Genomic DNA, 12,071 nt, shown 5'->3' on the forward strand with positions numbered 1-12,071 from the left:
AAGAGTCTCTGAGAAGTGGTTAATCAACGTTAATTAATTACGTGGAACCTCCAATCTACCTTGATTGCAAGCTTGAGAGGAGCTATTTCAGATCACTAAGTACTATGCTTAAATTGCAGCATGTCCCTGCTGTGGGTGGACACTTGTTTTAAGAGAGCTGTAAAGATCAACTTCTCTTCTATCCTCTTAAAGAGAAATACTATTTCAAAATCAGTGTAAAAAAAAAAAGTATGCTAAAGGCTGGGACATTGGTGCGTGTGTGGGGTTTTTTTTTTTTTTTTTTTTTTTTTTTTTTTGGTCATCTTATCCTGCAACTTTCAGTCTTAAACCGGTTAATTGAAACTAGTGATAGCATATGTACATCAATACAGAACTGAACTCCATATGTTGAACTTCCTTATCCTATTTTCCCCCTCTGCAATCACTTAGTATTGCTCTGAGTCTTAATGCTGTGGTGTTTAAAATCCATTTGTAGTGCACTAGATCAGAACTGTTTAAGACTGGAGTAGAGTTCACTGTAGTAATAGCCACTAACGGTGAGGTTGTCATAGCCAGTTTTTGAAGATTCAGAAGTCAACTAGGATAAGGAATCCAATGTCCTATTTTTAGAGTGGAAACTTTATTTACTAGTGCACAGAGAAGGGCTAGGAAGGGAGTTCCCAGATGAATAGGTTGGGCAGAATGAGGAAGACAGGTGAGAGAGCTAGGTTGTGTAGGACCTTAAAAGCAATTATAAGAACAGTAATTCAATGTAAATGACATATAACTTCTCTAGCATTCAGTGTTCACAGCTCAGGATTGTATTCTATAATCTGTTCTGTTACATATTTTGCATGGTCAGATTAGATTGCTCCCTTCTTTCCTTAAACTTTGTTCTTTGCTGCTGGCAACTTCTTGTAGAAATAGCTTTAGAGAAGCACAAATGCCCTTTGGACACTTCATAATCTTGGAGACATCCTCTGGGTGTCTTCAAAACATTTAGATAACTTCTAGAACTCCCCTTTTTATTTCTCAGGAAGGGGAATAGGTTAGACAGACTCATACACCAGGTTTTTGGGCTGCTCACTGACTTCTCCACACTGTGTGCCAGTCAGAAATTAGGAAGGTGTGTTATAAGCGTCCCACTTCAGCTGAAGTGAGGAGCAGTTCTCCTCCTTGGCTAAGACAGGTGGGATGTGTACCTGTGTTGCCATGGATGTGTCCCACAGAGCCTAGAGTTATAGCGGTTGGAATACTTTTAAATCTCAACTATAAGCAGGCTCCACAATGGGGGAGGGGGATCTAAAGGTGACCCCACAATGGCCGGGGACAATGGGCGGCCATTGCCTCAGGACCTGGCAATTCAAAGAGGCCTGGGGCTCTCGCCACTGTGCACCAGGCCCTTTAAATTGCTGCTGGAGTGATGGGCCATGTGCTCCAAGCAGCACTAAGGGTTGGGGGGTTGGCACGCCATGCTCTGGGCAATGCTGAGGGCTGACTGCCCTCAGCCTTGCCCCCTCCAGGAGTGCAGAGCAGGACCCCCCCCCCTCCCACACACACACACATTGCCCAGGGACCTCTGCTGGTTGAATCTGGGTGTGCACCCTACCTCCTGTTTAGTGTGGGTAGGAATTAGAAATGATGCCTACTTGTTTTGAGGAGACTGGATCTAATCCAGGCTGACAGGGAAAGTATGGTGTGAGCTGGAGAAATTAACATCTAATGCATTTTTACAGCAACTGCCTTTGACCCATTTGGAACTAGCTCAAAGCCATCTGGTCCAGATCTACTGGGTTCTTTCCTTGGTTCATCAAATGCTACTGGTGATCCTTTCCTTCAAGCAACAAGAAGTCCTTCACCTACAGTGCACAGTGACCCTTTTCACATGGGTAAGAAACTCAGTGCCTCATTTATAGTATTTAAAACAGGTGCTTATACAATAATGGTGAGGGAACAAGCCATTAATAAGCACAAACATACTTATCTCTGAAATAATGACTAGAGTATAGCTGCTCAATGGAGAGAGAAGAAAGGGCTTTCAGTTCCTAGATTTCCATTTTATTTCTCATTTGAATCCTGTTACGCTCCTAATCCGTACTTAATTAATGAACCATTTCTGCATATGAAGAAATGAGACCGCTAAACAGCGATGCCTGCTTGTATATGCATGTGTTTGAGGTCTGATATTAACCAATTTATCATTAATCATACTAAATAAGGCACAGCACACTAAGCCTGGTAAATAAAATGCAGGTCTCTTAATGTTTTTAGTCAGGCATCAGTCATCCTGGATCTAGATTTCTGATGGTTCTTTTCTTCATATCAGATTTCTTGTTGGGTTTTTTGTTGAGTCTGTCAGACTTATCCTAAGCTTTGTATGCCTAAAGAAAAGGAAAGGGCTTTTGTGCAACCAGCAATCTCTCCTCGTACTGCTCTTCAATCTGAGAATCATGTCTCTATGCCCATTTATTTTTGCAAGACCCACCAAGTAGTCTCTCCCTTCAAGTGAACTAGATGTCCTGCTCCTCATTCAGATATGGAGAACTTTTGATCCTGTAGCCTTTTCTGCCTTAAACAAATTCAGCCCCAAACTAATCCTTGTCTGATCATCTAAAACTCCTTTATAGGGGGGCGGGGGAGGGAGCAGGGAGAGATCCTCTTTGGACAGTTAGTAGCATTACAGAAGAGGGGATCCTTACTAGGGATATAAAAGTACAACCATTTAAATGGTTATACGCAAGCAGAGAGTGGTACAGCGGCAGGGAGCTGGCTGCTACCTCTGATACAGAGCCCACAGGCCATATCTACTGAGTTAGAGGCATATGTATGAGGTTCAGTTTTCATTTTACATTTTCTCTGTGTGGTGCTGTGCATGCATAGGGGTCCTTTCTTTCACAAGCCAGGCCCATCACTCCAGAGAGATGTTCACTTTCACAAGAGTGGTACAAAAAATCAATAAAAGACTGAAGGGTATGTAAAGTTGCCACAGTGTGTTAAGTTAAACAATGTTTGGAATCGATTTTTATTTAAAACACTTTCAATGTAAGGGATTATTGGGAAATTTTATGTATCCATGTTCACCCCAAAGTATTGACTGGGGAAATATTAACATTTCTAGGGTAGAGAAAAATAGGTTTCAGGGTACATGATCTACATGGAAGATTGGGACTTGCTTCATTTTAAAGCACAGAATTTGAGGATAATGCTGATCTAACTTGGGTTAGACCTATTTTCCTTTTCCTATGACAGTTACCCTTTTAACAGATCTACTCTCCTAAAACATGGGAATTTGCAAACACTTCAAAATTTGAACTCCTCTACTGCTAGAACTTGCACCTACTGAATGTGCTAGATAATTCAATCTTCCACCAAGTACAGTAGCTTTGTGCTTTGTTCATTACTTAAATTATTTCTGGTAATTAATGTTTAGGCATCTCAAACTGGCGGTCTTAATTTCTGATAAAATTGAGTGCAAAACAACATAATCCCCATTCGGTAATTGATGCTTCTTAAGTAAATATCCTAATGGATGGTAATTGTAGTCAGTTAGTGTGATCATGCATTGCCTTTTAACCAAGCTAGAGAAGCTTGCATTGGAACGTGCAGCTTGTACAACGGAATCCCTTGAAACAGACATTAACTAAGTGTTCTATACTTAAAAAAAACTTAATGTGGTGGTGGGGGTTCAAAGAGAAACATTAGTCACAATAGCTGAGACTTTTGCAGATATGTAACTCTTCCACCATTACCATATCATAGAGAATCAATATATTTTCATTCTTTTCCTGTAGCATTTTTTAACCTGCTTTTCTTCTCTGAGGTTGTTATATTGTTTGTTTTTAAAATATCTTAAGTAGTAATCATTTTGTTTAGCTTCTAGTACCCCAACAGTTTCCATTCAACCAGATGTTTCAGGTGGCTGGGACTGGTCCAACAAATCAGGTTTGTATGATACCAGTTCGAAGGTGAATTCTTAAATATTACCACTAGCTGCAGAGAGCTTGTTTCATCTTCCATTACCTAAAACTGTACTCGTTTTACATTATATATTAAAACAACAAATGTATTTAATCCATTGATGAAACACAGAAAGGTTCTCCCCTGAACTTACTGTGGCGTGCAAAATATTTTTCATGCAGAATTTCACATTCCTGCAAAAAATATGTCTAAACAAGGTAGTATTGCTGTCTTCTAACTTCCAAATTTTACTTCTCCCCATTTATGAAAGCATCAGTATGCAAGCCTTCCAAACTTTGCATGCCACAATGTAAAAGTTGAGCTGAAGGTTTTGGATTGAAAATTGCACTGGTCCTCATTTTCAGCAAAAATAAAAACCCTGACAAATGTAGCAGGCATCTCATTAAATCACTATGAATGATCATAAAATACCATAACTGCTGTAGAAGCAATCTGAGAATACAGGCCTAATATTTTCTTGCATAGTTGGTGCTAAATGTGGGCTCTTAAGGGTGTGTGTAAAATATTTTGAAATCCATGTAAATGTTATGTTCAAGCAGAGCTAATGGTAAAGAGAACCTTTACAAATTCTGTTTCTCTCTTAGGTGGCCTCAGTAGGGGAAGCAAGTCAGCTGCTACAAGTCCCACAGGATCTCTCCATAGCACTCCCACTCATCAGTCCAAACCACAAACCCTGGATCCTTTTGCTGACTTGGGGGCTCTTGGCGCAAATCTAGCAGGTTGTTTTTAATAACAATATAAAATCACATGGATGGCCAGGTTAGAAGAGATGCTGATGTGAAAGTATTGCATTAGAATGGGAAACTTGGGGCTTTGAGGGAGCAGTATACCTGGGGTTTGTAGTGGCTGTTGACTGCACTTGCACCTCAGAAAGCAGCCATTTCAAAGAAGGGAGGGAGGATTAAATTCTTTACAGCTCTTCAGAACTGGGTGTCTTCTGAGCTTGCATCTGTAGGTGCTTGCTGAAAAACTTAGATGGGACCTCACCATCATCAGCCAGCATGGGTCTGTCAAGGTATGACTTGCCAATGACCTTATAACACCTTTCCATTAGCTAGTAGCTGCTGCCTTGATTTTTATCTTTAGCTGAAATCTGAAGGCAGAAAACTGGGTAAGCCAAAAAACGGGGCTTAGATTTCAGGGGGGCCTGGGGAAGTTTCTACATGACTTCAGAAGGCTTTGTTTCTTCTGCCTGGGTTTTGATTTTCCTCTGACTGGCAGCAGCTGATCTTTTAGCTGTTCTTGCTTCTCTGTCCTGACTTGCTGCACCCAAAGTTGTGGCCTGGAACCGGTTTTAATTTGCCTCCCCCTGCAAATGGCTCTTTGCTTTTTGACTTCTAGATAAATGCTTTCATCTTAGGTTGTCCTTCAAAATGGAATGAGAGGATACCAAACACTTAATATTGGGAAGGCTTGTGATCATGTTGGTTTTAAGACAATTTGTTCAGTATCTTTTGACTTTCATCCACTTTAATAGACGCAGAATTTTTGTTTTCATTTCCTAAATCCCACCCTTAACTACTTCCTTTGAGCAATCTAACATGCATTTGCTCCTGTTTTATTTCCTCACATGTGCCAGTTGTCAACATGGTTCTGGAATTAGGTTTTTCAGTTCCCTCTGCTGGCTTTTACTTGCTTTGCAGGAACAAAACAAACAAGTGCCAGGCATCGTATAAGCAATTGTTGGTCTTGCTTTAGTGATTTTGTGTAGTGATGTGATGGATTCTAAAAGACCGTGGACCCTATGAGATTGATCAAACTTAAATGTTCAGTGTAGTTCAAATGAACATGACCAAACTTCAGCTAGATACTTTAAGCTCTAAAGACTAATATTTTTGGTTACATAATTATTTTAGTTTTGGCCACTTGAGGTGCCTTATGGAAATGCCCCCCAGGAAGCAGTTTGTGCCTGTTCATACAATCTCATGGCAAATGTTTTAGTAAAGTGCTACTTGGTATTGCAGTTACCACAGGAAATTATTTGGTTCCTGATTATCTGTCATATGTACCACACGAGGCTAGCTGTGCTTGTTAGTTGGTATTCTAATAGCCTCTACAGGGTCTATCCAAGGTCAGGGACACTTTATGCTAGGGGCTGTACAGACTTAGCAAGGAACACTCCCTGCATCAAAGAATTTACAAACTAAATATATAGTAAGACCAAAGGAAATCAGGCACAGAGGTGAAGAGACTTGCACAAGGTCACACAACTGGTCAGAGGCTGAGTCAGTGCATTGGGTTCTGTTCTCAGCTCAAAGACTAGTGTCCTGTCCATTGGAATATGCTGCTAACCTTTTCTTCCCCCCTCCCTCACCCATTGCAGGAGGGTCTTCATTGGCCAGTAAACCAACCACACCAACAGGAATCAGTGGAGGATTCCCCCCTATGGGCTCACCCCAGAAACCATCTCCTCAGCCAATGGGAGGTGCTGGTTGGCAGCAAGGTGCTGGCTATTCCTGGCAACAGTCACAGTCCAAACCCCAGCAAAACATACAACATGCCTCTCCACAGAACCGGCCCAATTACAATGTGAGCTTTTCAGCAATGCCTGGTGGGCAGAATGACCGTGGAAAAGGACCAGCCAATGCTGGTAAGATTATTTTAATGACTCCCAAAATACTTGCTGCTGTTAATGTAGCTTTTCACAAAACAATGAACAATTTATGGCTGGAGCAAATACAACCAACCAGATCACCATATGATCTCCAAGGGCAGTTACATCAATACCCAGGCAGAGAAGATGGAGCGGAATGGTGATTCTGAAGTTTGGGAGTATTCCTGAAATTCTTAACACTCCTGCAGCAATGATTCCAAAAGTGGCAATAGATTTTGTGTGGCTCTGTTTGAGTGACCAGCTAGACTGTCTGATAGCAGAACATACGTTTTTCATGTCAGCCTAGCACCTGAGTACTTGCAATACCTGAAACTAGAGCCCAGGTGTGTTAAGGTGGACATATGCAACTAGTAGCCATGTCTGAAAATGCCCTGTACTCTGGGGGTGGCTTCTGTACTATAAGGTGAGAATTTACATAGACTACCCTAGTATTAAGGTTATGTGCTTTGTGATCGGAATGTTGCTTTTGTAGACAGCTTGAGGAACGTGTTTAGTCCTCCTACATATTTGTAAGAATAGACTCTGACATAAGCTTTCTGATTTATTAAGACTCAAAACCAAAGATGTCTGCTGATTTTGAAGATCTGCTATCTGGTCAAGGCTTTAATGCCCACAAAGACAAAAAGGGGCCCAGAACAATAGCTGAAATGAGAAAAGAAGAAATGGCTAAGGAGATGGACCCTGAAAAATTAAAAGTAAGCTGCATTTTTGTTATAGTGTGATAACTGTACCCACATTTGGACTGGCCTTCCATCAGGCAAGCTGAAAACTGAAATCCAGATCAATTTCTTCCTTATAAATAAGTTAAAACTAGTCACTCTTAATTCTCCATATAATCCATTTAAAAAAAACTCCCATGCCAGAAACTACCAATTGTTTTGCTTACAGGATTCCTGTACTTTGCTAGCACTCGCTCACAATATTATGCACTCATCCACTGCATGTTTTTGTCCCAAGATCTGCTAAAATGTACTGTCACACTGTGAACTGACATGCTGGGACATAGTTATCGTCTCTCCATGGTAGTCCCCACACAGTTGAATCCTTAAAGGGCCTATTCCATCATTTCACTTGTGCATCAATGCCTGCCATGAGATGTCCACAAATCTATTCTCAGGCGTGGTGGTGGTGGTAGTAAGTAACAATGTAAGAGTTCCACAAAAGGCTACCATAGTGGCGCAGTCACTTTGGTGATCCTGAGCTATTTAATCTCCAAGTGTGTGTTCGTACTAGGAATGTACATATATAAATCAGTCTTGTACAGAAGGTGAATGAAAGCTGAACTGTTCTTCCAATACAACAGAGATTCCTTAAACAGATGCTTCAAAATTGGAAAGTGGAACTAGTTTGAGAAAACAGTAAGGTTTTGCTGACTAGGTAAATGCTACTAGCCTTTTATAGCAAAGCCTTGTAAGAGGTGCTGTTTAAAAGTGTGTGGGGGGTGGGGAAGAATTCACTTTGAGATTATCTGATAACATGCCCTTCAACCTTTTCCTACAATCTGAGTCCAAGTGTGGGGGAGTGATCCTTGGAAACCTTTACTGTCTAAATGCCAACATGTGGATGTGACACTTTAATTTTAGAATTGGTTTTGGATGCTGAGAATTTTCTCTATCTCCAGATCCTAGAGTGGATTGAGGGGAAGGAGAGAAACATAAGAGCATTACTGTCAACAATGCACACAGTGTTATGGGCTGGGGAGACTAAATGGAAGCCTATTGGTATGGCAGATCTTGTAACTCCAGAACAAGTGAAGAAAGTTTACCGGAGAGCAGTACTTGTTGTTCATCCTGACAAAGTAAGTATCTTTTAAGAACTAATTGTGTGAATAATGCACAACTATTGCAATTGAAAGTGTGAGATGTGAGTGCATCAATTTATGAAATAGAGCAATATGAAAGCTGAATCCAAAATTGCTAACTCAGTTTTTCTTGAGACCAGCCCCTTAAGAGTCCCAAGGAATTCAAATTGGGTACAAACTTCCCTCAAAAACAAGAATGTTCAGGTTCAGGATTTTAAAACCTGAGGATGGACCAGTTTTTAAGCCAAAATATCCATGAACTGCTACCATACTATCAAATGTTCCACAGGACATTAGTTTATAGTGAATGCAAATGGGAAGAGATCTCTAATTGTTTTAAAGTGATCTTTACTTTTATAATGATGGAAACTTGGAAGAATCCCAGTCTGCAGTCTATCAGAGTGACATCAAACAGGACATTGATGTTCAGATTTGATCCATTGATCCCAGGCTGGCAGTCTGGAGAGGCGCCTGTCTTTGAGAGGAGGCAACTTCGGTTTTGCTCTATCCATTGCCCCAAGACTGGGTTTGCATAATCCAAAATGACCTCGGAGAATTTTGTCTGGGTTGTGACTCACCACAAGTGAGGCTTGCAAGATAAAGTGGGAGATGCTTCTGTTGGGGAGCTGAAATAATGACCTGCCGTCAGGTGGCAGCCCTCTTTATTGTGTGTAGGGATGTGAAAGGGTATCTAGTGGGAGCTGGAGCAGCTCCTGGCCTGCCGCGGGCAGAGAGGCTGCTCCAGCCCCGCAGGGAGTTCGCAGTGGACAGGGGTTACTCTCCTCTGTCCATGGTGGACCCAGGCACCACGCAAGCAGGGGCTGCTCCAGTGTGGGGCTGAGTGCCGGGAGGTGGAGGCCCACGGGCTGGGAGCTGCTCCAGCCTGGCTGGAACAGTCCGTCACCCAGATCCCACTTAATTAGTTAATCAGTTAAACATCAGGTTAACTGATTAACCAGGATTTTATATCCCGTGTGTATAGGGTGACATCCAATCCAGTGTCCTTTCATGAAAGCCTGAAGTTTAAAAACAAAAAACAGCAACCCTTCCTAGCCCCCATCTTGGGACTACAGTGCTATGCTCTGGAGATGGGCTCCTCAGAGCTAGTCTGGGAGCCTTCCTGTACTGAAAAGCTGAGAAGGACCACAAAGTTTCATTAAGCTTGTAGCCAGAGAAAGCAGCCCTCGGTAAGCATGGTTAGGTTTAGTGAAGCAAAAGCAAACTGAGAAGACCTTCTTTTTTCTTGATGTTAACTACTTTTAGTGTAATCATTTTTAGAATGTCAATTGTGCATATTCTGCTCTTGTAGATATATGATGGATTCTTTACTCTGTTCCCTTTTAGGCTACAGGGCAGCCATATGAACAGTATGCAAAGATGATCTTCATGGAGTTAAATGATGCCTGGTCAGAATTTGAAAACCAAGGTCAAAAGCCTTTGTATTAACATTTTCTCAGACCTGTGCTTGTATAGTCTCTGGTCACAATTTTGCGATTTTTTTTTTTTTTTCCCCACAGACAACTAAAATCTGGCAGGAAATTTTGAAAGTTTTTTTTTTTTTTTTTTTTTTTTTTTTTTTCAATATGACTTGTAACTCTAACACTTACCACGAAGAATGAAATGGATGTTTCCTCATAGGTACATCGCACTGTTGAAAGCACAGGAGCATTTTAGCCACATATCTCTTAAGGGGACCTGTGTAGCTAAAATCACTTGCACTCTGGAAACTTATCCCATATTTCCAGAGTCAAGTAGGGAGAGGACGAAAGCCTTCTAGACCACAGTGGGACTGGTTTTGTCTTGGGATGCTTGATGTCCCATTTCTTCCAATGAAGTCAAGTGAGACACAGAACTGCAACTGCGTGTAATAACTGGAGATCGTGTCCAACCTTCCAAGATGAGATCCAAATGTGTTTGGCTCAGGGGACCTGGTTTAGGGACGCCTAATAATAATATTAATTTATCATCATTTGGTACCTAATCACTCATAGGATATTCTCAAAGACAAAGCTGAGCAACTGGATAAGTCATTATGGCAACTTAAAGGACCTTAAGTAGAGAACTGTACTGCACATTACAGACAGGCAGTTAAATATTTAGAGCACCACACAGCAGATCAAATATTTGATGTTACACCAGCTTACGTGAAACACATGTTAAGAGGTAATGTTCAGGGAATAGTGAACTGCGCGGGATGAGTCCATAGTTGTAGAATGTGAAGGGTAAGCATTTACCGCATTGCTGGTGAGGGCTCTACCCATTAGTAGAACTGTCTGATAGCCCCCTCCCTTTTTTTTAAAGATTCCAGTGTCAATTATGCTGTTGCTGCAGAAGCTTCCCACACTAATTTAAAACATTTCCTATTTGAGGGTCTGAAAGATTTTGCATCCCCGTGATTTATCAATTGCAGCCAGCTATCTAAAAGTTTTTCAGAGCATTTGGGCAAGGGGTCATAGCAGAAATATAATTGGTTACCACTTCACTCTTCAGATCACAGTATGCAAGTTATCCAGACATATAGAATTTGTCTGATCTTTGAGGTAACAACAGGGCAGTTTGAATATTTGAATCACATTGCTCCAAAGCAATAATGGCAACATAGAGAAGTTGAAGCCTTTCTCATCTAGTTATAGAGCAAGTTATGTTGTTTAAGGCTATTTCTCCTTTTGTAAAGTAACTAGAAATAATGGTTAAGTTACCAACACTTCATGGATGATATGGAATATGTATATGGAATCTATCTGCTTTAGCTTTAAAAGTTCAGCATATGCATAAGACAGGCAGAAAAGTTTCCATATTGATTCTTTAGGAAAAGATCTAATCTGATGTGAAAATCTTTGGAAAGCTGGTATTTTTAAAGACAATCGATTTGTTTATTTACTTTACATTTTAATTTTCCAGTGTCAGAATATTTACAGCAAAGGCAAGCATTACATTGGACATTACTTTCTGTATAAGACTCCTTTTTTGTTGCATTGGTCCATTATTTATTATGGTTAACTAACAATGTGATACTAACACTCATTTTTCTTTTTTTTATATACAAGATCTTAAAATGTTCAAGATAACCATAACAAATGATGTTATTTATTAACATATATTATGAAATGTTTTGGTCCAGTATGTGCTTGTCTTATTTAAAAAGATAACTGGAATGTGAATCATGTTCCTGTGGTTTGTTTTATTTTGTTTCTCATTCATGTTTGTAGATATTGTGTGAACTATGCCTATATAATAAAAGGATCTCATTGATGTACATTTTTGAAATGATAAACTACATTAGCTTTGTATCAAGTCTGTCATGGCAGAGAGCTCTGGATAACTCATCAATTTTCTCAAAATACAAACTGTCATTAAACTTGATATTACCCAGAAAAAATAAACTTACCCAAATGTAAACTTTCATTTTTTTCTTCAACTAATGTTTTTATGGATGCATGAAAGTTTTGGGACCTACTTATCTCCAAATTAGTTAACTCTGCAATTTGTTCATTTCTTGTAGTGACAGAGCTTATTGATGTTCAGGTTTACTGTTTGTCTAAAAATTATTGTAATTTTTTGTAAATATTCTATATACTCGAAATGTGAGTAGTCTAAAACATTTGTATATATATTAAAAAATCTCCAATTCAATAAATTCAGGTATGTTCTGTGCTTGTAAAGAAACATTCACTTTATTAGTCCCATCCCACAGTGCAA

The 12,071-nt window shown here is 40.1% G+C and overlaps 1 protein-coding gene across 2 annotated transcripts in view; it reads left to right on the top strand.

The window, feature by feature from the left end:
• Positions 1-11,751, top strand: part of DNAJC6 (DnaJ heat shock protein family (Hsp40) member C6) — a 64,725-nt gene extending 52,974 nt beyond the window's left edge. For both annotated transcript variants that reach the window (XM_075936171.2, XM_075936172.2), the window contains exons 13-19: positions 1,716-1,868; positions 3,853-3,921; positions 4,542-4,676; positions 6,281-6,547; positions 7,121-7,266; positions 8,193-8,369; positions 9,717-11,751. In XM_075936171.2, the coding sequence (XP_075792286.2) occupies positions 1,716-1,868; positions 3,853-3,921; positions 4,542-4,676; positions 6,281-6,547; positions 7,121-7,266; positions 8,193-8,369; positions 9,717-9,818 (1,049 nt within the window). In that variant the 3' untranslated portion in view covers positions 9,819-11,751. The remainder of the gene's footprint in view (positions 1-1,715; positions 1,869-3,852; positions 3,922-4,541; positions 4,677-6,280; positions 6,548-7,120; positions 7,267-8,192; positions 8,370-9,716) is intronic.
• Positions 11,752-12,071: the final 320 nt, after the last annotated feature.

Source organism: Pelodiscus sinensis, chromosome 9 (genome assembly GCF_052426305.1).
Source record: "Pelodiscus sinensis isolate ZL-2025 chromosome 9, ASM5242630v1, whole genome shotgun sequence".
NCBI lineage: Eukaryota > Metazoa > Chordata > Testudines > Trionychidae > Pelodiscus > Pelodiscus sinensis.